This window comes from Geotrypetes seraphini, chromosome 1 (genome assembly GCF_902459505.1).
Source record: "Geotrypetes seraphini chromosome 1, aGeoSer1.1, whole genome shotgun sequence".
Taxonomy (NCBI): domain Eukaryota; kingdom Metazoa; phylum Chordata; class Amphibia; order Gymnophiona; family Dermophiidae; genus Geotrypetes; species Geotrypetes seraphini.
In genome coordinates this window covers 266427015-266453792 of record NC_047084.1, presented here as the reverse complement: position 1 = coordinate 266453792, position 26778 = coordinate 266427015, and the positions used below count along the sequence as shown (strand labels likewise).

Genomic DNA, 26778 nt, shown 5'->3' with positions numbered 1-26778 from the left:
TAACCTGTGGGTTTAAAGCGGGTTAAAACCATAGGCTCGCTGGGCTACAAAAGTAAAACTAAAAGTTAAAACAAAAAATATTTTTAAACCTTGTGGCTCAGAGGGGTCTTGACACATGCGCAGACCATCTGCAGATGGTCTGCACATGCGCGGGATCGCACACTAGTGATCCATGTCGGCCAGATGAGGGCATTCCTCCAAGCACCCTCATTTGAATGTTTCCCAGTTCATCGGGCCTGATAGGATAGGCCACAGACCGCCCATGAAAAACGGGTTAGTGAATCTAGTCCTTTGTTAGCTGCTCGGCATTATTCCCCATTAATAGAAGGCTGGGTTGTGTAACGAGGGCACTGATAGTCATCTATCTACACAAATTCACGCTTGATTATGCTCTTAATTAAAGCTCGAATGTGCTCCACTGGAGGCAGGAGATAACAGTAGCACCACCATAGTCTGGAACAGAGCTGGAAAGAAAAGCGTACAGGCCCAAACATGGTTTCCCCTCTGAAAGGGGTCATGACCACAAAGTTCAGGAGGCACCTGTGAAAACTGCTCATGTATGGATATATGTATTTAGTTCTCATCTGAACAGGAGGGGAGGGGGTGAGAGATTCTCTTTTTATTATGTTGTCTAACACCCATCAATTTCTTCAGGCATAGCTTCTTTGAATTTATTTATTGGGATTTATTAACTACTTTTTATGAGGAGCTTCACCTATGCCCCTTCCTATAGGATTCTTTTCATTCAGCTTTTTGTGTGCTTACATACTTAGCATAAAATCCAGGTAGACAAGGTAAACATGACTGTTGACCAGCAAGAGGTTGATAGTGACCATTTGGACAAAGTTGGCAGTCTGAAGAATTCACACAGGAACCATCCGAACAGCAAAAGCAGCCCTCGGTGGCTACAAAAAAAAAAAAAATAAATTACAAAGATATTAAATTTTCAAGACTACAGAAAGAGCATTAAAAAGCCTATGACTAACAAAAAAAGGGCATAAGAGAAATATTGTATAAAAGGAAGCATGTACTGAAGAAGGGGGTAGGAATGCAACAGGGTTCAGAAGCCCTACCTTAGTTTGCTAAGTTGCATGGATGCCCTACCTTAGTTGCATGGATGAAGTGAGAAAATGGGCTAGCACAGGGGTAGGCAATTCCGGTCCTCAAGAGCCAAAGCCACAATGAATATGTATGAGATGGATTTGCATGCACTGCCTCCTTGAGATACAAATCTATCTCATGCATATTCATTGTGGATAGCCTGAAAACCTGACCTGGCTCCAGCTCTCAAGGACCTACCCCTGGGCTAGCATGAAACAAATATCCTGGGCGAGTATATTGATACAGTCCATTCTGTAAGTTAGGTGAGTGGGGAAGGGTGTCTACAAGAAATGGTGGGAAAGTCTCATGTAGACAAAGGAAAAGAGCAAGTTAATTTTCCAAAAGTGCAATTTTTTATTTTTGCAAGAACATAGAAAGATCTCCAACCTTTGCTTACATTACATTAGTGTCTTCTATTCTGCCAATACCTTTCAGTGCTAGGCAGATTACAAAAGAATTGGTCTGGGCATACCCAGTGAGATTACACGATAGATAATTAGAAGAAGCATTAGGGTCCGAGGATATATTGAGAAGGTTAGGTTTGACTTGACAAATTTCCTGAGTAACTTGGTTTATAATTCTCTCCTGAAGGTTTTGTAGTTTGCGCTGTGAAGATGAAAGAATAAGAAAGAGATCTGCACAGAAATTCAATTTTTGTCCCATAGACATATAAGCTAGAAATGTTTGCTTTGTGAGCAGATTCCACCACTATAAAACAAAATATAACAGAGATTCTCTGTGACACAGAATTCCACCAAAAGCTATAATTCAACCTATTCCAATTTTTCCAATTATTCGTAATCTGTTGTATGGCAACCCCTGTCATAATGAGTAGAAGCTTATTGTTATTAGAGGATATTTGGCTTTTAGCCCTCATTGACATGCCAAACAATATGGTGTCTTAGGATAATGCCACCGGATTATCTAACAAATTATTTATTTGACCCCATATTGATTTCCAAAAAGCAAGTATTAATGGACCATAGAATAACAAATGATCTGTCCCAGCTTCAAGATGACAGTGCCAGCATCTATTAGATTTAGAGCTATCTAACTTCCGTAAATGAACTGGAGTCCAAAATACTCTATGTAACAGAAAGAAACCAAGTTTCTCACATACATGCAGACACTGTACATCTCATCCTCCAAGCCCAAATACGTGGCCATTGAGAAGCAGTAATTTGATGCTTGATCTCAATGCTCCAAATGTCCCGAAGGCCAGTTTTTGGTTTCTTATTTAAAAATCCAGATATTAATTTATACCACTGAGCGGCCTGATGACCCAGGAAGTCTACCTGAGAGCATAAGAGTTGCAAACTATACTGATTACTGAGATTTTTCCATTCAGGTAACCCAACCTGAATGGCCTGCTTCACACTGCAATCATCTATAATTTTGTGATTTATTAAGACCAAATTTGTGTTGCAATTGTGAAAAATCAAGCAGCTTACCATCTGAAATAACATCATCCAAAGTACGTATACCTGCCTTCATCCAATACTTCCAGATGACCTTAAATCCACCAATTTGAATCTTGGAGTTCAGCCATAGGGTCTGATGAGTTGATTTATGAACCGAAGGACAGATCTAAGGGTAGAGACTTAGGTAGAATCTAGGACTGGGTGGGAGACCAGAAGATGACAAGCTCTGAGACTGGCTGAGGATTGGGAGTATAAGTGAGGACTCAGGGGTTGGGTAGGATGGAAGAGTGGGGACTTCATTAACTGTCTTAGTACAGATTAGAGAATGAAATAGGCACAAATTTGTCCCCCTTCCCTGTGGGAACTCAATTTCCCTGTCCCGTCCCCGCAGGTTCTGTCCCTGTCCTATTCCTGCAAGCTTCTGCCTTAACTGCACAAGCCTCGAACACTTACGATCTGAAAGTGTTCAAGGCTTGTGCAGAAGATCCAAAAGCCAACAGAGGTAGTGGAGAACAAGACTGTCTCAATTCAAGAAAACATGGGACAGGCACATGGGATCTTTTAGGGAGAGCAGGGGATAGTGGGGGCTGTAGATGGGCAGACTAGTTGGGCCATTTGGCCTTTATCTGTCATTTTGTTTCTATGTTTAAGAGGCTACACCCTCACTCCTCTTTTTACAAACAAACAAAAAAAATCCCTTATCCAGGAACTTACCATTATCAGAAAACATTCCCGGAAGACAAGCTTCACACAAAGACTTGTTTACTGTACTGCAATTCGTATCTATAGATGGAGTTGCAAGTGTTAATGTGATTGTGGAAGAGCTCTCACTGGTGGTCGTTTGAGCAACAGCCAGACCTGAAAAGTCCATAATAGGGTTACATTTTAAACATTCTCTCCCCTACCTCCTCCTCACACCTCACTGGGGGGAAGATTCCCCTTACCAAACAAAGTAGGATGCTTCTGTACAATCCTTGTCAGAGTGTAGCATGTTTTACATGTCAAAAAATACCAACCTTCCTTCTTCTTTTTTTTTTGTTTAAATCTTTGTTGATTTTCAAACTTTGATAGTGCAATACAATAGATAAATCATAAAATACTACATAGAATGTACTAATAACTACACAATTATTACATTAAACAGTTATTTACTCCCATCCTCATCTTAATTATTAATACAATAAAACATATGATGTGATTTCAATATTATAATTAAATAATTTAACTCCTCAAAGTACATTTCCCTCCCCCCACCCACCCACCCTCCCTGGATGTGTAAAGAAATCTAATGAAAAGGGAAGAAACATGACCCTTATTCTAATGCAACATAAGTAGTCAATGGACTCCATTCATCATTAAAGGACTTACTAGTCACCAAACGTTCCGCCATCATTCTTTCATACTTACCGTATTTTCACGCAGATAACGCGCACCCGTGTAAAACGCGCACACGGGTATAGCGCGCAGAAACCACGATTTTATGTACAAAAACTTTTGTATACCGCGCTCACGGGTATACCGCGCATGCAGCCCGACTGTCCTTTCGCCCGCCCCGACTCTCCTCTGGCCACCCCGACTCTCCTTTCGCCCTCCCCGCCTCTCCGTGCGCTGTCCCGACTCTCCGTTCACCCTCCCTGACTTTCCGTGCACTGCCCCGCCTCTCCGTGCGCTGTCCCGACTCTCCGTTCACCCGCCCTGACTTTCCGTGCACTGCCCCGACTCTCCGTGCGCTGTCCCGACTCTCCGTTCACCCGCCCTGACTTTCCGTGCACTGCCCCGCCTCTCCGTGCGCTGTCCCGACTCTCCGTTCACCCGCCCTGACTTTCCGTGCACTGCCCCGACGTCCGATACATCCCCCCCCCTGGCAGGACCACTCGCACCCCCACCCCGAAGGACCACCAACTCCCCGACAATATCGGGCCAGAAGGGAGCCCAAACCCTCCTGGCCACGGCGACCCCCTACCCCCACCCCACACTACATTACGGGCAGGAGGGATCCCAGGCCCTCCTGCCCTCGACGCAAACCCCCCTCCCTCCAACAACCGCCCCCCCCAAGAACCTCCGACCGCCCCCCCAGCCGACCCGCGACCCCCCTGGCCGCCCCCCACCCCCCTCCCCCGTACCTTTGGTAGTTGGCCGGACAGACGGGAGCCAAACCCGCCTGTCCGGCAGGCAGCCAATGACGGAATGAGGCCGGATTGGCCCATCCGTCCCAAAGCTCCGCCTACTGGTGGGGCCTAAGGCGCGTGGGCCAATCAGAATAGGCCCTGGAGCCTTAGGTCCCACCTGGGGGTGCGGCCTGAGGCACATGGTTGGGTTGGGCCCATGTGCCTCAGGCCGCGCCCCCAGGTGGGACCTAAGGCTCCAGGGCCTATTCTGATTGGCCCACGTGCCTTAGGCCCCACCAGTAGGCGGAGCTTTGGGACGGATGGGCCAATCCGGCCTCATTCCGTCGTTGGCTGCCTGCCGGACAGGCGGGTTTGGCTCCCGTCTGTCCGGCCAACTACCAAAGGTACGGGGAAGGGGGGTGGGGGTGTCATGGGGGTCGGCCAGGGGGGTCACAGGTCGGCTGGGGGGGCGGTCGGAGGTTCTTGGGGGGGGCGGTCGTTGGAGGGAGGGGGGTTTGCGTCGAGGGCAGGAGGGCCTGGGATCTCTCCTGCCCGTAATGTAGTGCGGGGTGGGGGTAGGGGGTCGCCGTGGCCAGGAGGGTTTGGGCTCCCTCCTGGCCCGATATTGTCGGGGAGTTGGGGAGTCGGCCGGGCAAGAGGGCTTGGGCTCCCTCTTGCTCCGATCGTGGATGCGGGTGCGGGTGGGAGCGCGTGCGAGCGGTCGTTCGGGGTGGGGGTGCGAGCGGTCCTGCTGGGGGGGGTGAATCGGGCGTCGGGTGGGGTGGGAACTATGTAAAAAAAATTTTGTATACCGCGCTCATGCGCGAGGGGTATGCGCGGTAGGTAAAAACGCGTATAACGCGCGCGTTATATGCGTGAAAATACGGTATATGTGGTACACACATTTACCCACCAAAAAGTGTAATTAATCCTGTCATGGTTCTTCCAATTATGTGTGATCAGGAAAAGGCGACTTTTATACTTATCTAAAGTAGGATTCACATGTAGTAACATACCACAAATTACAGCTTTATAGGTTAAGGGAATAGATGACTCAAGAATAAGATTTGTCTCCAAATTGACTTCCAGAAACTAAGTATCAATGGACAAAAATATAACAGATGATCCAAAGTCCCTATATTAATATGACAATGCCAGCATCTATTAGATTTAGAATGATCCATTTTTTGTAATCGAACTGGGGTCCAAAAAATCCTATGTAATAAAAATAACCATGCTTTTTTTTGTTTTGTTTTTTAAATTTATTTATCATATTTTCATTAACATGTCAAGTATATACTTGTACAGAAAGATAAAGTTAAAGTTAAAGAAAGATAAAGAAAGGATACATTACAAATAGTAATGATCTAGCAAAATAATAAGAATTGGATATTTAACTTTAAACTCAAGTCCTCAATTTGGGATCCAAGAGATAGAATCAGTGAGCAAATTAATAACTCAAATAGATAAAAATAAGAAATCAGAAAAATCCATTAGTGAGGAAGTATATCAAACTTCAATGAGCATTCATGTTATCCCAGCTTTCAGTCGAGCCGCTGATAAGAAGGTTGTCAGTTGGCTAGGATCAAAGAAGACATATTTTTGCATTTGATATTGTATCACACATTTGCATGGGTAACGAAGAAAGTAGGTCGCCCCAAGAGCAATAACCATGTTTATCTCAAAGATGCTGACGCTGTACATTTCAACCTCCAAGTCCAAATTCGTGGCCAACGAGACACAGAAATATACTGTTTTATCTCGATGCTCCAAATATCTCTAAGACTATTTTTTGGCTTCTTATTTAAAAATTCAGAAATCAATTTGTACCACTGGGCGGCCTGATCTGTCTACTAGATCTGTCTGGTAGCAAAGGATCTGCAAGCTGTAATAAGTTTTTAAGTTTTTCCATTCAGGGAACCCACTCTGAATAGCCTGCTTCAACTGCATCCACCTATACTGTTGAGACTTTAGAATGCCAAATGATTGCTGCAGCCGTGAAAAATCAAGCAGTTTCTCATTAGATATATCATCATCCAATGTCCGAATACCTGCCTGCATCCAATTCTTCCAGGCGATCCCAGCACCGCCTACTTGAATCTTGGAGTTTAACCATAAGGACTGCAAAGTAGATTTCATTATAGGAACATCTGTTAGTTTATCAATAAATTTAATTGTTTTCCATGTATCCAATAAAATTATGTTGTCCTTAGCATAGCTAGGTAGTCTGATACTTAATACATGAGAAAGTCACATAGGGGACATAATTTTCCATTCTAGATATAACCAGTCTGGAATATGCTCCATGAGCTCAGGGAGGATTCAATACATACCCTGACACATTATATAGGCTTGATGATACCTATACAAATTGGGAAAATTTACCCCACCCTCCACAATTGTTTTTTTGTAAAGATACTAGAGCAATTCTCGCATTTTTCCCAAGCCAAATAAATTTTGTTAAAAAACTATTTAATTTTTTATAAAAGGACCCCGGAAAAAAAAACTGGCAACATACCCATTTGGTAACAAACCACAGGCAAAATCATCATCTTAACAGTTTGTGCTCTCCCCCACCAAGACAGATGTAATGGATTCCAATGCTCACACATTTCTGTGACCTTCTGCAATAAAGATTTTTCATTTACTTTCATTGTCTCTTCCAGCGTATTTTTTATCCAAATACCTAGATATTTAATCCCTTCTCCCTTCCAAAGAAAGGGGAAAGAATCAAATAAACTTTTTGTACAATGTACATTAAGCGGAAGCACCTCTGATTTACTCCAATTTATCTTATATCCTGAAAATTTCCCAATTTCTCAATCAACTCCAGTAAATATGGAATGGTTGTTCCAGGATTCCTCAAATGAAGCAATATGTCATCTGCATAAGTAGAGACCTTGTATTCCCGACCTGCGTAAGGAATACCCTGGATCTCCTTTGCCTGTTGAATAGCTAATAACAAGGGTTCCAGTACAATGCCAAAAAAGCAAAGGAGACAAAGGACATCCTTGTCTAACACCCCGCTGCAAACAGAAATGCTCTGAAAAATTATTATTAATATTCAATCTAGCAGCAGGGGAGCTATACAAAGTTTGAATCATTTGAATAAATCCAGAACCAATGCCAAACCAATCCATTGCTTGATACATGAAGGTCCATTCTACGTGATCAAAAGCCTTTTCTGCATCCAAGTACACAGAGAAGGCTGGATCATTCATGTCTTTTGTTAAATTTAACATATGAAAAGCCAATCTGGTATTATTGGAAGAATGTCTCTGAGCAACGAACCCTGTTTAGTGCATACCAATGATATAAGGGAGAGCCTTGGCCAAGCGTAAAGCCAATAACTTAGCCAAAAGTTTATCATTTACATTTATCAAAGAAATAGGCCTGTAATTTGAAACCAACATAGGATCTTTATCTGGCTTCGGCAAAACAATATGTTCCCTCTAAGCTGAGCAGGTGTCCTCCAGCTGCATTGCTACCACTAGGGGGTGGAATATTTTCAGTCGCTAAGGACAGGTATGTTCCCTGGAGTCCTGCAGAACTTGCATGTCCCTCACAATTGAAAAATGTGACAGTAAAACAGCACCCTCTATTGGTGAGACTGTGGGTGGAGGACTCCTGCTCAGCTTAGAGGGAACACCTGTAATACAACCTTTAGTCAGTTGAACCTGATATAAATTTAATAGATAAGGTAATAGGGTACTTTGAAATGCTTTGTAAAACTCTACAGTGAAACCATCACCACCTGGAGCAGAACCAACTCTAAGGGACTTCAACACTGTTTTTATTCTTTCAATGATATAGGCTCCTCAAGACTTCCTTTTATATGCTCAGGAATTTTTGTCCCTTAATCAATTTTAAAAATTCTAAACCCTCTAGTTCTTTATTTGAATAAGGCACAGAAGAATACAAAGCTTTATAATACTTTAAAAATTGTTTTAAGATAATTCCAATTTGAGATTGAGTCTCCCCATTCTCATCTGTGATAGCCACTATTTTTACTTTCCTTTTTTTAGCTTTAAGTTAATTAGCTAATATTCTTCCCGCTTTATTTGAGTTTCCATAAAACAGAGCTTGCTGAGAGAGCAGTTCTTTCCTAGCCATTTGAGAGGAAAGCTCATTGTACTTATATTTATCTTTTAAGAGGGCTTGCAGAGTAATTGGGTCCCATTTCAGGGCCAATTGTGCCTCCAATTCTTTAATATTTTGTTCCAAATTTGAAAATTCTTTATTGAGCTGTTTCCTAATGTGTGTCGAATATGAGATTATTTGCCCTCTCATAGTAGCTTTAAAAGTATCCCATAAGGTTTCCAAAGAGACTTCATCTGAGGCATTTAAATGATTGATTGAAATTCCTCAATAAAGTTGTAATCTGCAAGCAATGTATTATTGAATCTCCAGAAAGGTCTACTATAATCTTGCTCATCCATTTTCAATTCAATCCAAATTCCACCATGATCTGACAAAATGATTGGATCTATGTTGGCCTTTGTAACCTGCTGTAATAAATGATCTGATACAAATATATAATATAGTCTATTCTAGAAAATGATTTATGTACCTGGGAGCAGAAAGAAAATTCCCAATCATTAAAATGAAGAATTTGCCAAATATCCTTTAAACCGCAAGATTGTACCAAATTATCTAGCCCTAAAGATTTTATTATTCTGCTAGGTTTTTTTTTATCCAATATCAGATCCATAACTGCATTAAAGTCCCTTGCCACCACTAAATTAGTAGTTAAATTAGTATGTTTTGTGGTTCCATGTCCTTTTTATAATAGCAAAATGACTCTGAAAATATTTTCTCTAAATGTCAATGGTCTCAATCACCTGATAAAGAGGGAAAAAACATTTAACTTCTTAAAAAAACAGAATGCGTATATATATGCTATATACAAGAGACCCATCTAAATGCCACGGAAGCAAAAAAGCTAAAAAGTGGATTTTTTTTGCTCCTGCAGTGGAGAAAAAAGCTGGTTTGGCCATTTTTAGTTAGTGTTTGGCTACATTCAAATTGATGTCTGCAAATCTCACAGGGAGATGGGTACTGGTGGATATGAGCTTGGGGAAAAATACTCTGAAGCTTGTCAATATCCATGCACCTAATTCAAATCAAAATGTATTTTTTAAATCTCTTCAACCTTCCTTCTGAACTATAGCTTTGCATAGCAGCAATCAAAATACAGTACTACAGCACATCAAAATATGTGTGGCTAACTTAAAACCATTTTATCTAGCAATTCCCATGATAAAAAGGTGTTAATTTTTATTTTTAGAAGGGTATTCTTTCATGTCCGTTACTGCCAAGTGACCCAGCTTCTGGAAAGACAGCATTAACGCTGGCCTTTACTAAATCATGGTAGAACTTCTTATTACAGAATGGTAGGTGCCTAGGTGAAGGAAAAGATCTCAGAATACCATCCCAAGGATCATATTGCTATTCTCCTTTGGTTTTCCGGTGGTGGAAGGTATCTATCATTGATCAAAAACCTTCACTGTTAAGAGGGCTCTATAATTTAATCCTTCTTGTGCATTTTACTACTCAATCTCATAGTAATAATAATAATAACTTTATTTTTCTATACCGCCATAGTCAGGCGACTTCTAGGCAGTTTACATTGTAAGAGGGCTGGACATTCAGCAAATAACAAAAGGTCTTAATACAAAACAATAAGTCTACATACAATACAATACAGTACAGTACAATACAGTGAGTCTAAGTACAATACAATACAATAAGACTAGATACACTACCATGCAATGTGTCTAATACAATAAAATAGTCTAATGGGAAACTAACGTGCTAATTGGAGTTCTATGGGTAATGAATACCTGAATACTTTAGAGCTTACATATGAGTAGGAGTTCTATGAGTAGAGGATATCTGAATAGATGAGGAGCTTCTTGAGAGGAAGAAAAAGGCGTTTACGGGGAGGGGAGTCCTAGTGAGGGAGGGTCCTAGTGAGGAAGGGGACAGTTTTAGTCAACGAATTTAGCGAATAGGGCGGTTTTGATCGATTTACGGAAGGCACTGTAAGACAGATTGGGTTCGTTTATGTAGTTTTTCAGCCAAACTTGCTGTCTGCTTGCTTGGAACTTAAAGGTTCTGTCCAGGAATGATTTGTATCTGCAGCATGTAATCTTTGGGTATGCAAAGAAGTTTTTGTTTCTGGTTGCTCGTGTGGGGTTGTGCAGGATGAAGTGAGTTTGCAGGTATGAAGGTGCTAGTCCCCAGGCTTGCCTGAAACAGGTGCAAGCAAATTTGAATAGTATTCGCGCTTCTATTGGAAGCCAATGCAGTCTTTTATAGTAGGGGCTGATGTGATCGTTTTTTCTTAGTCCGAAAATTAGGCGAACGGCGGTGTTTTGTATTAATCTCAGTTTTTTATTGTTTTTTGTGGGATGCCCAGGTAGATGATGTTGCAGTAGTCAAGAATGGATAGGATCAGTGCCTATACCAGCAACCTGAATGACGTTGGGTCAAAGTATTTTTTTATGGTCCTTAGTTTCCATAGCGTGTAAAAACATTTTTTCACTAGTGAGTTTGTGTGGTCAGTCATAGTTAGATGAGTGTCTAGGGTGATACCGAGTATTTTTATGTTTTTGGAAATTGGGTATTCGTGATTGTTTATTTTTATCGATGTTCTCGTGATTTTGTCATTAGGACTAGCCAGAAAGACTTTTGTTTTCTCTGCGTTTAGTTTTAGTTTGAAATTAGTGGTCCATTTGTCAATTTCGGTCATTATGTTTGAGAGGTTGTCTACAATTTCTTTTGTGATGTCATTTATGGGGATTAGAATGGATATGTCGTCTGCGTAAATGTAGTGTATTAAGTTGAGTTATTGTAGGAGGAGACCTAAGGAGGCAATGTAGATATTGAAAAGGGTGGGCGATAGGGGGGGTTTTTCCATGGTTTGGAGTAGTTTTCGTTGCTGATTACTTGGTAGGATCTGTTTATTAGGAATTCTTGGAACCATTTCTTTGCCTTTCCAGAGATTCCCATTACTTCAAGGCACAGCAGCATGATTTCATGGTCTACTAAGTCGAACGCGCTGCTGAGGTCTAATTGTAGGATCAGTGCGCTTTTGCCCTTGCTAAAGAGATCATAAAGGTGATTCAGTAAGGAGGCTAAGACAGTTTCTGTGTTGTATCCTTTCCTGAATCCTGATTGGTGTTCACTAAGGATATTAAATTTGTCCAGGTAGTTTACTAGTTGAAGGTTGACCAATCCTTCCTGTATCTTTGTGAAGAGGGGAATGCTTGCTATGGGTCTGAAATTGGATGTCAGAGCTGAAGAGGTTTTCCGATCTTTGGGGATTGGAGTGATTAGTAAGTGACCCATTTTTTTGTTTAATGTTCCGCTTGTAAGGGCGGATGTTAGCCATGCGAATAGTTCCTTTTTAAATTCTGGAGGGGCAAATGTCATGATTTTTGGGGGACATGCGTCAAGTAGGCAGTTAGATTTGGTGTACTTGTTGAATAAGTTTAGGAACTGATGCCAGTCAGGGTAATCGAGGTGGTCCCATATCATGTCTATTCTGGTGTCTTGGTCATGGGGTTCGAGGTATTGAAGAGCATTTGTTGTGGTTGTGGGTAGAGTTGCTCTTAACTCCGCAATTTTATTTTGAAAGTAGTTGGCTAAGGTTTGTGCCGATGGAGTGGGCTCATTGTCCTTTTTCAGTATTTGTGTTGTATCGGTTATTGTTTTTACTAGTTTGAACAATTATTTGCTGTTTATTTTTGAGGTACCAATTTTTTTCGCATAATGCTTAGTGCGTTTTTCTTTGATCAGATTTTTGTATATTTTCATTTTTTGTTTCCAGTTTGTCTTGTCTAATTCTTTGTTTGTTTTTAGCCAGATTCTCTCCAATTTTCTTAGTTCCTGTTTGGTGGTTAGTAGTTCACTGTCAAACCATTCATTTGGCGGTCTATTTCTCTTTTTGTATGTTTTATATGGTGCTATTTGGTCTAGGAATTCTTTGCTGTAAGTTTCCCATCTTGTAGGGAAATTCTGAATTTCTTTGGTTGTGGGATGTAACTCGTAGTGGGTCCAAAATTCGATTGGGTTAATAATGCCCCGGCTGGTTATTGTGTTCGTGTTGACGTTTTTGTGTTTTTGCTGTGTATTCTGTTTTAGCCAGTGTAGATTGAATTTGCCAATGTAGTGGTCTGACCAGATGCATTTTTCCCAGGGTCCTGGGTAATATTGTATTTTGGGATCTATTGTTTCTTTGTGGGAGAAGGTGATTGAGTCTAGTTTGTGTCCTTTTTCATGGGTTATTTCTGCGTCTGGGTTTGGAAAGTCCAGTGACATTAGGAAATTGGCGATTTCAGTTATTTCTGGTTTAGTCTTTTGCTCTAGGTGAGTGTTGATGTCTCCCAGAAGCAGGTTATATGATCCTTTTAGGGTGGATAAGGTAAGGAATTCGGTGAATTCCTCTTTAGCGTTTGACCATTTTTTGGGTGGGATATAGAACAAAGTTGTAATTAATGATTCTTCTAACTGTGCGTTAGTGATTTTGCAAGTTAGTATTTCAAGGTTTTCTGATGATTTGGAGTCGGTCTTGATGTAGTTGAAGTGTTCTTTTAGGATGATCGCTAGTCCTCCTCCTTTTTTCCAGTTTCTTGATAGTGGGATGATTTTGTATCCCTGAGGTAGGATTTCTTTCATGATAGTGTCAGTGTCGGAGTTCATCCATGTTTCTGTCAAAAACAGGAGGTCCGGTTTTATTTGTAGTATCCAATCATATATTATGTGGGCTTTGTTTCTCACGGAACGGGTATTTAGGTAGTATCCCTTAATGTTTTCGTGACTGTTTGCTGTAGGGATTTCAGAATATGTTAGTTTTTTTGTGTTTCTGTTGCAGATCTTGTTCTTGTGAGGTTTGTGGTGTTTGCGGGTGGTGTATAGAACTGTGATTTGATGAAGGTCTTGTTTTGGCTGGTTGTGTAGGAGTTGGAGAGGGTTGGAGGGCTTAGTTAGTTCGACTGGTCTGAGCCAGGAGATAGGGTAGGTGTGCATAGGTTGGGGGGGGTTGTCTTCATTGCCCCAGCATTTAGAGCATAATAGGTATAGTATCCCTAATAGTAGTTGTTGTTTATTGCAGATTGCAATGTTGTGTGATAGGGTGTGCGGCTTGGGTTGTGAGGAGTGCCTGACTGGGTGAGGCAGTCAGCGAACAATAGAAATGGGTAAAGGTAGAATGAAACTGGTTGTGTAGACAGTGTATTAGTGTGAGGAACTGAGTTGAAATGGGGGAGCAGGTTAGGTATGGGGATAGCTTGCAGTGTGTAAGTGGTTAAAGCTTATATCTGGGATAGGAGGGTAATCATACGGTATATAGTGGAAACAGGTTAAGTATAGGGGGTAAGACAGCTGTGGCTGAGTGTACAAGTAGTACCCGGTCATACAGTAACAGACAGTAATTGGTTGTGCAGTAAAATAGACAGTGATTGGTCATGCAATAATTGGTCATGCATTAACTGCAGGCTATTCATGCAATAGTCGGTTACAACATGCGGTTACATATTATACCTAATGAACATGCGTTATCCGGCTGTACATGCTGGCAATACATATTGAATTGGCAATATATGGTTGTATATATAGACTAAACATGCAGATTCTAACTGTAAGGAGTACTTATCGTTTGTTCCGGATTTGGGCTTTTCGCTCTGTTGCTTAGCCGGCGCGCTGAACGGCTGCGCGCCGTTATCTCAGGCAAGATAAATGGTATCGCCGAGGGGGGGGTGGAGCTGGCTCTCACGCCCGGGTTAGAGGGGGCGGTTTCACTGTAGGCTCCGTGGAGGAGCCTGCCCCGAGTCAATACTTTGCTGCCGATTGCAGCCGTGGGTGTCCACTGAGGGTCTGAGTAGAAGCGGCCCGGACGAAACTGAAAAAAAGACTCTGCCGACTGCAGGCTCAGTTCTGGGCGCGCCGTTCTCCCAGTGCTATCCACGCTGGCTCGGGGGAGGGGCAGAGCGGTGCTCGCACGCCTCTCCTGAGCGGGCTGCCGAAGAAGAAGTTGGCCCGCTGCTGCAAACACTCTTTTTCTCTCCCTGCTGGATCAGGGGGAGGGGCGGAGCGGTGCTCGCACGCCTCTCCCAAGCGGGCTGCCGAGGAAGAAGTCGGCCCGCTGCTGCAAACACTCTTTTTCTCTCCCTGCTGGATCAGGGGGAGGGGCGGAGCGGTGCTCGCACGCCTCTCCCGAGCGGGCTGCCGAGTGAAATCTTAACACAAATTTTTTGTTTTTACTATTGTGTAAATCTTAACACCAAAGAATAGTGTATGACTCAACCAGTACTATAGGATGTAAAGTCAAAAAACACATAGCATTAACTTATCTTGTGCTTGGTGATGCTCTCTAGTTTGCCAGAGCTGCAAAAGTTGTGTAGAACGGACCGCCAAACATCTCTGTTGGTCCTTTCATTCTGTCCATTATCCAAAACAGCCTACTTTCATCTACAGTACCATCTCAATGGAAATTTTCATCAATCACCCCAATCATCAAAAATTATAAAGCCAGTATAAACGATTTATCTAACTACCGCCCGATAGCGAATATTCCATTCTTGGCCAAACTCACCGAAAAACTAATTTTTAACCAGCTTTCGGATTTTTTTGAAAAAACAAACGCACTACATCCACATCAAACCGGATTTAGGAAATATTACAGTACAGAACACTCTCTAATAGGTCTAACCACCAACATTCAATACCATCTTGATCATCACAAATCCGTAATCCTCTTTTCCCTTGACATCTCAGCCGCCTTCGACACCATCGATCACGACCTACTGTTAAATAGACTAGAAGAAAAAGGTTTAAGCGGTACTGTTCTCGACTGGTTTAAGTCTTATTTTAATAATCGAACTTCATCCGTGAAATTTAATAACGAAGACTCTACTATTTTTACCTCAACATTTGGAATCCCACAAGGATCCATTTTATCTCCCCTCTTATTTAACATCTTTTTATCGCCATTGTTAGAAACTTGTCAGTCCATCGGTTTTATTCCATACGCATACGCCGACGACATTCAATTACTCCATCCTCTAGATCCCGAAAATAATACAGACATCGCTTCCATAAACCACAAATTAAAACAAATATATAACTGGTTGAATTCAAATAAATTATCATTAAATATCAATAAGACCAAATCCATTCTATTCAACTGGAAAAAAGATATACGTCTCGCACAACCATTTCTTCTTAATAATCTCCCTATCAGTTCCGAAACATCAATTAAAATTCTCGGGGTTACACTTGATGATAATCTATCTTACCACGATCACATTTCCTCTGTTGTTAAAAACTGTTTCTTCAAATTACGTCAGATAAGAGCCATTTCCAAATTTCTAAACCCCTCTTCCATAAATATCTTAATACATTCATTTATCATTGCAAGAATCGATTACTGTAACGCACTATTCTTAAATATCACACAGAAGGAACGAAGGCGACTCCAAATAATTCAGAACACGGCAATTAAACTTATCTACAACGCAAAAAAATTTGATCATGTATCCCCACTGATGATTGACGCACATTGGCTACCAATTAACCACAGGATATTGTATAAAATTCTATTTCTAATCTTTAAGACCCTATCATCTAGCGAGCCACAATTTATTTCAAAATCTTTAATCCCTTACAAACCACAACGCTCTTTACGCTCATCAGAATCAAATTTACTAACTATCCCCTCCTTAAAAATCATCGGCACAAGAAGAGCTGATATTTTCACTGTAGCAGGCCCACAATCATGGAACTCCCTCCCTCAGTATCTTAGAATTGAACATGATACTTTAGCTTTTAAAAAACTTTTAAAATCTTATTTGTTTAGGGACGCTTACGATCTCTAATATTTTAACGTATCTATTTGATCTACATTAATAATCATAAAGAGTGCCTTGTAACAATTTACCCAACCTTTTGTTTTTTCCCTTTTTTTCCTATGCCCTTATTGTAACTTTGTTCCCTCTTTCCCTGCTTTATTGTTAGTCATTTTTGAATTTTGTTGTTTTTAAAGTATATTAATGTTTCTATGTTTTATTATACTATGTACATCGCCTAGAATGTTTATATAGGCGATATATCAAGAATGAAATAAACTTGAAACTTGAAACTTGAAACTTAACAATGCCTAACATCTGACGGGAACCCATTTTGCCTAGAAATATTGGCTTCCTCAGGGTAATTATGTTGGGTTGCAATACCAAAGCTTCCTATTTAAGGTTTAGAAAAACCTTCAAATGTTCTTGCATCACTTTAGTCACATCTGGGAATACCCAAATTTTCTGGCCAAAAGAGAGAGCTTTTGAATTATGGAAATACATTTTCATATTATTCTGATCTTGTTCAAAAACAAAAGCAGCAACTAAAGTAATTCATTGAAGACTTCCAATCACCGATTGCTCTAAAATCTCAGATAAATTATTCATACCCAATTTCTGATTTTCAGACCATCATAAGATTGCATTGAAACTTCACCATCTTGGGTATTTCTCTTAGGCATTTTCAAATAAAATATTCTATTTATAGAAGGAACCATATCTGAGGAAAAGTGTAGGACTTCCAGAAAGTATTTTTTAAGCATTTCTCTTGGCAAACTTCCATAGGAAAATTAAAAAACCAAAGATTTAATCTTCTGCTGAAATTTTCAATCTGTTCTATCTTTCTCCTTTATTTAAATATTGTCTTTTACAGCAACAGATCTAAATTCTTGTAAAGAAGAAATATCTAATTGAAATTGAATGCTAAGAAATGCAACGTCATGCATTTGGGCTGCAAAAACCCAAAGGAGTTTAGGGGGTGAAGAACTTATGTACATGACAGAAGAGTGGGACTTGGATGTGATTGTATGTGATGATCTTAAGGTGGCCAAACAGGTTGAAAAGGTGATGGCAAAAGCTAGAAGGATGCTAGGGTGCATAGGAAGAGGTATGGCCAGTAGGAAAAAGGAGGTATTGATGCCCCTGAATAATACTTTGGTGAGGCTTCATTTAGAATATTGTGTACAGTTTTGGAGGTTGCATCTTCAAAAAGATATAAAAAGGATGGAGTCTGTTCAGAGGAAAGCTACTAAAATGGTGCGTGGTCTTCGTCATACGTCGTATGGGGACAGACTTAACCCTTTCAGGACCAAGGGACATATTTGTCCCATAACTTTAAAATCCTATCAATTTTGATTGGGATAGTCTACAGTTCTAAATTTGATATGTACGGATTCCATATGATACTGCCTTTATGTAAACAAACTGGTTCCGACATTCATTCATTAGCGTCGTTGCTAGATTGACGAGAAGATTCACTTGCCACACTGTCCATAAGCCAGAAGTGTGATTTTTTTAAATAAAAATAATGATATTTCACAAAAAAAATCAATTTTTTGGCATCTGCAAGCCCTTTTTACCGTAAAAATGTCGTCAAAACCACAAAAATTGGCCTACGATCCTTATGGTCCTGAAAGGGTTAAAGATCTCAATCTGTATACTTTGGAGGAAAGGTGGGAAAGGAGAGATATGATAGAGATGTTTAAATACCTACATGATATAAATGTGCACGAGTCGAGACTCTTTCATTTGAAAGGAAGCTCTGGAATGAGAGGGCATAGGATGAAGTTAAGAGGTGATAGGCTCATGAGTAATCTAAGGAAATACTTTTTTTACAGAAAGGGTGGTAGATGTGTAGAACAGTCTCCTGGAAGAGGTGGTAGAGACAGAGACTGTCTGAATTCAAGAAAGCCTGGGATAGGTATGAGGGATCTCTTAGAGAGAGGAAGAAATAATGGTTACTGCGGATGGGAAGACTAGATGGGCCATTTGGCCTTTATCTGCTATCATGTTTCTATGTTTCTATGTTGAGACTTAAAATAATCTTGTTTTAGCTCCTGAACAGTTTTAGAAATAGTATCCATTGTAGAAATCAAAGTTGTTACCGCCAAAGAACATTTTTGAACCACCAATGTCAAGCCCATAACCACCTTCTGAACTGTTTCAAGTGTAATTGTCGTTCAGGGCCCAGAGCTTCCAGCCTTAGAGTCACTTTGATGTTGATAGTGTTGTTCCAGCGGGGAACCACCCTCACTTGGAGCCTCAGGTGATCACATTCCAAACAAACCAGCTTGCACTGTCGGCAAACGAGGTATGTCCATAAATACAAACCCCTATCCAACCCCTGATCCAGGAACATCTCTGGTCAGTGAAGGCTGTGTACCACTTTATCCACAGAAATGGCTTTGAAAATTACCCTCTAAAACATTGATTTTAGTGCCTCTGCAAGACTGCGGTCCTTTTGAACCAAGATGCAGGAACCCCTCCACCCCCACCCTTAACTTGTAGATCTACCTTAATAGTGTTTCACAGTCTTCGCATGACCATTAACAGTTACTAGCTTCCTCATTTCTATGGTTGTAAAAAAAAAAAAAAGAAGAAGAAGTTGCTCTTTAAACAAATTATGGGGTCATTTTACTAAGGGCTCCTTTTATTAAGCCGCGCTAACAGGGTTAACACATGTGACTTTTCATCACGCGCTAACCCCTGCGCTGGCCTAAAAACTACCGCCTGCTCAAGAGGAGGCGGTAGCGGCTAGCGCGGCCAGCGGTTTAGCGTGCGGTATTACACACATTAAACTGCTAGTGCGCCTTTGTAAAAGGAGCCCCAAGGCGCGCTAGCTGTTTTAGCATGTGCTAAATGCTAACGTGTCCATAGAATATAATGGACGTGTTAGCATTTAGCTTGTGCCATAATTGCTAGCGCGCCTTAGTAAAACGACCCCCTATATAACGCAAGTCTCAAAAAGTAAAGTAGCTACAAACACACTTACTGGTAGCTTCTTTAAATTGCACCCTGAGGTTGATAAAACTGCTGCAGTGCAGTTATATCCTCACTGCAAATATATTGTACAAATAAAAAAAATATGCCAGGCTTTCTGCTTTACCCAAATACTAATTTCTCTTCTCTTTTTTTTTTTCTTCAGAGTTTTGAATAAAATAGGTCCCACCTTTTAATCTAAGGGGGGGGGGGAATTGTTTTGATGGTTCTGCTCCTTCTTTGGGTCCTCCCCCCAGTCCAAGAGTAATTGCATGCTCTCTCCTTTCTTCAATCCTTGCACCCTTCTCTTCCCAGCCACCAGGATAAGAGCTCACTTACCTATACCTGCCTCCTCCTCTAGCCAGCTTTAGTCTCCTGGTTTGAGACCCGAGATTCTGCATAGGTCAAACCTGCTGGATACGGGAGGGAAGAATGCTGGGATTCAATGGTAGAGAGACTTCTAGACAGTAAGTCTGGGAAGAGTGAGGTTTGGAAGCTGGGACTGGCTGAGGAACTTGATAAAATTGGATCCCCGATTCCAGGGGTACATATTCCCCTCTAGCCTCCTCCCTACTTAAAACTGTTCTAGAGAGCTGCGCGGGGACAGAAATCCCACTCGTCCCCGCCAAAATTCTACCCATCCCCACCCGTCCCTGTCAAAATCCCCTCCGTCCCCATGAGGAATCACCTCCGTCCCCACCCGTCCCCATCCCCAATAAAAGTTACCTGTCCCCAAAAATGAAACACATTGCATAGTATAGACATATGGGAATCCAACAGCATGAAGTAATATATAAATAAAACATATATTTGGTATTTTATTCAATGTGATTTTCTCCCTATTTATACTATATATATATATATATATATATACTATAATATATATATTATACTATAATAAATACTAGTATAAATAGGAGAAAATCACAATGAATAAAATACCAAATATATGCATAAATAGTGTAACAAAACCAAAATGAGGATCAAACTCAATTAAACATAGAAAAGCCAAAAGCATTTCTAAAATCTGGTCACATGATAAATGGGAGAATCTAGCAATGATAGCATAGAGACAAAAAGGCATAATATATGGATCAAGGGGAACAAGTCAAGCAAAAACCTAGAACACAACTTAAACAATAAAATAAGTAATGTAAAACAGACTGGATTCTATAGTTTTAAAAAACAAAGCAAAATCCCATATAAAAGCCATCATCATGTGTAAAACCATGTATGTTAGCATCCTGATGCTATGTATGTGTAAAAAAAAGTATGTTTTCAGATAAAGAACAGATAAAATCATGTATATAAAATTGTTCTAAAATAATAATGTAAAATTAAATAAGCCAGACAAAATAATGAGGAAGTATAAAAAAGCCAATTGAGAAGATAAAAACATGTGCAATTGTATATAAACCAGACTAAAATGTAATGAGAAACCAAGGTAAAGCCACAGGGTAACATAATCAAAATGAAAGTATGAAATATACGCTAAACAGAAGGAAAGGCAATGAAACCAGATACAGCAGTGAGTAAGTCAGAATAGATGACAATGCCAGAACAAAAAAACAAACAAACCAAAACTAGACACTGGACAAACCAAAACAACTGAAGCAACGAATACGAGCAAAATAGAGAAGTGCCGGTAGCAAATGGAAAGAGAAGCGTGAACCAGAGCAGAGAGTAAAACAAGACATTAGGGGAAAATAAAAGGGATTTACCCAATTAAACATTCCATTCAACATGAAGCATTTTCCTCGGTCGCACCGCTGCTTCTGAATCAGATCTTCTCCTCCTCCTCTCAGTTGTTATCAGGGCCTTTGGGGGACTCGGGCTCACCAAATACAGGCTGACTTCCTGCTCTAACCTTGCACGTGACACCGCCCCACCAATCAGCTGCAACGCAGTGAGCTCAGCATGTAGGCACACTGAGCACCCACGTGCTGAGCTCACTGCTCAGTATGGCTGTTCCTGCTGCGGCGCTTGACCCGGACCAGACTCAACTTGAAAATTTCAACAATCGACATTAGGTAGGCCTTGGAATGGGAACCCCAGATCCATCCCTGTGGGAGTCCCATCGGCCTCAGAGGGGTCCCCGTGGGAGTCCCTTGGGCCTGGGAGGGGTCCCCGTGTGAGTTCCGTTGACTTTAGGGGATTACCGCCAGATCCCCGCGGAACCCACGGGATTCCCGCGATCCCCGTTCCCGTGCAGACCTCTATTCTGTTCTGAGTGAACAGGGTGTCCATTTAGGACCCATAATGAAAAGAACCATAGTGTATGATCTCCCCACCTCCATACTGTTGCTGCAATGATGGGTCAAGTGAGTTGAGTAATTTATGTAAGCTCAGGGCATCATATTCCAACAACTGCTGATTCTGACTAAGCCTGCAGGAGCAGGAAAAAATTAGTAGATTGAAAGCCACATCAAAAGAATGAATGAATGAATGAATGAAAGAAAGAAAGAAAGAAAGACATCATTCAATGAGTCTGCTCACCAGCTGAGGGTTCCATGAGATTTAATGGGTAAGTGCTCTGATTAACTTACCTTCATTATGGTGGAATAAATAAGAGCAACTTTGAAGTCTACCTTAATGCAAATATTGCCTTAAAAATACTTTGAAACTTCACTTTAAATTTTGTGGAGTACACCAATAATACTTCTCTGTGTTTTTTATATTAAATATTAAACTCAATTTCATAGGCTTTATGCCCTTAGTTATTGTTTAAAACCATCATTTAAATATTTAAACTTCAAAAATTAATCCTTAGTGTAGATACTGTGCTCAGATCTGCTAAACCCCAGTGCTCAAAAATAAAACTTAAGCAGGGACCATCTTCGCCACAGTCAAGTCCCAGATTAACTTACATCACTGCAATTACCACCACCAGATAAGAAGTTGTTACTTATTTGTAGACGAGGCTGCTTTTATTCTCTGAATATGGCGAGCCGCTGCTGTAGATAAGAGTGTAACCAATATGTTTGTCTAATATGCCACTATGCACACCCAAAGGTGACCAAAACCCGGTCCCCCAACTCGAGTTTCACTTCTGTGCATCTTCAGGCGGATTCTATATACATCGAAAAAATGTGTGTGTAAATAAATGAATAATATGTAAAAACTATATATGTGCAGCTGTGGTTTAACTCATATGTACATCCACTATATCAATTTTTAATTGCTTTCCAAACATATGTACTAGAATAGCTTTCATAATTATTATTAACTTTCAATCTTTTTTTTGTTCAAAAAAGTTTTATTGGTTTTAAGAAAAGTATACAAATATATAGAACAATGATATCAAAGGAAATCTCATTGTAGCGTACCTCTCTGGAGCATAGGCTAATACGAGTTGAAATAGGAAAAACTCCACCCATTTCCGAGCTTAAATCAATTGAATTCAAGTCTCGCTACAAAACTGAGGCTCAGTATGTCTTGTTATGTGGGAATTTTGAAAGGCTCCATCATAAAGAAAACCACTCAACCTCCTGGGTTTAACCCCATAGGTTGGAGGGTCTGCCACTCAAAGATGAATCACTGTTCACGGGCCAGAAGAGCCTGAGAAATGTCTCCCCCCATGGGTAATTGAATTTGCATTAATACTGTATATTGCAATTCTGCTACAGAGTGGCCTGATTCGAGCCAGTGGGCTGCCAGCAGTGCCTGAGTGTGGCCGGTCCGTATATTGTACATTGCATACTGATTTTGATTGTATGCCCCATTTTTAACCTATCATCTCAAACCCTAACGACATAGGAAGAAAATTGATTGAATAAAGGACTATCCTTCGTTTCAACAGTTTCACATGATAGTTTTAACATGAGGACATTGATGCACTGCTTTTTTCGTACTCTTAAGATTAAAAGCTTTTTTTGGGAGATGAAGAATAGAGAATGACACGGGAATTCATTTTCCCCTCCCGTGCCCGTGGGTTCTTTTCCTGTCCCTGCCCCATTCCTTAAAGCTCCGTCGTCATCTGCCCAAGCCTCAAACACTTTAAAATCATATGTGTTCAAGGCTCGTGCGGTTAAGACAGAGCTTACAGGAATGGGGCATGGACGGGGAAACTGAGTTCCTGCAGGGATGGGGACCAATTTGTCCCCGTGTCATTCTCAAGATGAACAAGGTGATGGTGCCGATACATTTATGCAATGCACGAACAGTAAATCAAAGTGAAATTGAGTTTAATACTTAAAAAATAAATAAAAATCTGAAGGGAAGGGAGATTTTGGCAAAATCTGCTTTATCACCCAAATCAACTTTTTTATTTTAAGTGCTGGTATTTCAAGAGTGAGCTTGCAAAAGTTAATGAGTTTAACAGGTTCCCCTTTTCAAAGAGAGCGACTAGTCAAGAACATTTCTTCTTCCTTAGACAAAAAATTCAGTTAAAACCCCCTGAAATCTGCATTATAGGGCAAAAAAAAAATACACCTCTCGCTCTAGATAACAAATCATTTATCACTTGCTTTATAGTATACAGTAGTGCTGCCTCCGAAGGTAAGAAACATCATTGTGGGTTTTCCCCTTACTAAACAAGAGAGAAATTTCCCCTATCTTGACTTTCCAGAAAGCCCCAGGAGCCCCCCAACGACCTCTCGCTTCTCAAACCAACCCCTTTGAATTAAAAAAAACTAAACAAACTACTCAATTAACCCATTCTCTTGAGTTTAAAAATAAAGCACGACCACTGCTGTCACTCTGGCCTTCCTCAGAGCTTTACAAAGCTGGTAAGATGACATTTAACTTTCCACCCATCTCCCCTCTTTTTCCCCCCTGATATTTTCCTTTACGTAGAGGGTTTTGCACTAGTAGCACAAGGTGTTATCATTTAGGTTACTTAAAAAAAAAAAAAAACCCCACCCCACGAATCATCACTCACCTATAAAACAAGCAGCAAAGCCATAAATGCGCCACCATGAGTTCATTTTTGTGCACACAGCGTCAGAGGCAGCCAGATCGTTTCCCGGCCAAGCACCTGACTCGGTCACGTGCTCCCTTCACCCCGCCCCCCCCCCCCAACCCTGTGAAACCGAAAGGACTCTAAGGAACTGGAAGTAGGGATGTTGCAACCTGCTTACCAAAACAATTAGGACACATGCGACTGCCCCGGAGGCATTTCCGCACTCCCTTTCCAGAGGTAAGTGGCAGGGTCAGGCTGAGCCCGTCCTGGTTTGGGGCTGTTCCACCTACGACTGCATCGTTTCCTTAACGCAGTGCTGGGGGAGGGGGGGGGGAATGGACCGGTGATTACAGCAGCTGCCTCAGCCTCCTGAGGTTGGGCGTTGATTGTCTCCTCGCGACTCTGGACAAGTCACTTACCATTTCATTGCCCCAGCTTCAAAATAAGTACCTGTCTATACTATGTCTATAAAGCTTTGATTGTAACCACAAAAAAAAAAGTGGTACCTCAAGTCCCATCTACTTTAACCACCCCTGAAGAAGCAGCTTTTAAGGACTGCAGTAGACCTGCAACAATTATGTTAAGCTTTTGGGGGGGAGAGAGGGGGGACAGAGGCTGGAGCAGAAGAGGTGCTAGTAAGATAAGGCACACAGTAGCTTCGGCCCCGGGAGAGAAAATAGTTCATGAACATAATTGCATGCCTGCATTATTACAGGGAGAAGGGAGGAGTAGTTAAAAAAAGCGTTATCAAGTAGAAAGACTTCTCAGTGGACATTTATAGAAACCTGTCCCAACTCAATCTGAGGGAGTTGCAAGAACAGACGTCATGTGTAGGTAGAAAATCAGCTACAAGTGGTTGCTCCCCTTTTGAATAGCAGGTACTGTCCATGAATGAGGGGAAAGAAGGTGATGCAGGTCCAGAAGTGCTTGGAAGCTGAGGGGTGAAAGGCCTCCCTCCATCTAAGGGACAAAAGAAGTAGGAACAAGGACCAAAGGAAAACATGGACTAAATGGCAGTGGGTCCTGGAGGGAGGCTTGAGATTGAAGAGATTGCTGGCTGGGCCGAGAGGACTAGAGAGACCAGCCGCCCACAGAGGAGGTTGAGAGGAGTATCAGTGATGAGCACTGCCTTGGGTGATTCTCTCCATAATTACTTTTAATGAATCCCAATAGATAAACTGTAGAGAGGAAACCTCATACACTGATTAACGTCTGTTAATTTTATTTGAGGATGTTAGAATATGGCATTGGAGAAAGGGGTTAGGGGGGACTGTTGGACACAAGAAAAGATAAAGAATATGGTTTGGTGGGGGAAATTTATGAACAAGGTGTTGGGACAAAAGGGCCAGGGCTGGGGTGGGGGTAGGGAATCAAGGATATAAAAGAGACCAGCTCAGAAGTCATTCCTCCTTTCTTAAAACGATTCTTCTCCATTTTTGGTCCATATATTAAAGACTATGGGGCTCATAATCAAGAGAAAAACATCCAAAAACCGGCCTAAGTCATTACTTGGATGAACATTTCCCAAATACGTTCAAGTGCTGATAATACAAACGGGTTTTGGACATATTTCTAAACGACCTAGACCTACATAGTGCCGCTGAACAATCAAAGCTAAATGGGGCGTTTCGGGAGGAGTGTCGAGGGCGGGAATTGGGTGGGATGTGGGCTGGCTTAGACTTAGTCGTACAGCATGTATAACCGAAAGTTATACAGCCCACGATCGAACTTGGACGTTGTGACTTAGACCATGTAAACCATGGTCTAAGTCACAAAAACCCACCTAAAGTCACCAGATAAGCACTGAAAACACATAAAATAGATCCCCACACAGTACCCCAGTTATCCCCGACCTACCCCCCCCCCATAAAAATATTAATCACACCTTTAAAATTCAGCCTCCAGACCATCATCACATGGCCGCCTGGCATAGGAAAGCCTAGTCATCCAGCACAGAGGCGGCTTAAGTTATCTTGGGGGTGGGTTAGGGACTCATACAGAGGAGGACCCATGCCCATAAGCCCCTGTAATCACTTAAACATATGCACTCCCCTATACACCCACAAAACCCTTTTGTACTGGCATATAAGTGGCTCCTTCAGCCATAAGGGCTATTGGGGTGGTAGATAAGTGGGTCTAGGGGATTCTGGAGGTGGTTTGGGGGGCTCACCATGACCTATAAGGGAGCTGTAGTGAGGAGAAGACATGGCACCCTTTTTGTTTAGTTCACAGCAGTGCCCAGTAAGGTACCCCACTATTTAGGTGCCATGTCTGGGTGTTCAGTCCATCACATTACAGACCCCTCCCACGTCCAACAGGGCTTGTTCAAGGCATTTTTTACTTGGACAAAAAGTTGGACGGAAATGTGGTATAAAGATGAACGATTTAGCAGCTTGGACGATCAAATCGGCAGGACGTAT

The 26778-nt window shown here is 41.4% G+C and overlaps 1 protein-coding gene across 2 annotated transcripts in view; it reads right to left on the bottom strand.

The window, feature by feature from the left end:
* LOC117363347 (signal peptide, CUB and EGF-like domain-containing protein 3) overlaps nt 1-24447 on the bottom strand; it is a 61069-nt gene extending 36622 nt beyond the window's left edge. For both annotated transcript variants that reach the window (XM_033950897.1, XM_033950908.1), the window contains exons 1-3: nt 24338-24447; nt 3237-3380; nt 770-905 (exon numbers count right to left, since the gene is read on the bottom strand). In XM_033950897.1, the coding sequence (XP_033806788.1) occupies nt 770-905; nt 3237-3380; nt 24338-24383 (326 nt within the window). In that variant the 5' untranslated portion in view covers nt 24384-24447. The remainder of the gene's footprint in view (nt 1-769; nt 906-3236; nt 3381-24337) is intronic.
* Between the last annotated feature and the right edge of the window lie 2331 nt (nt 24448-26778).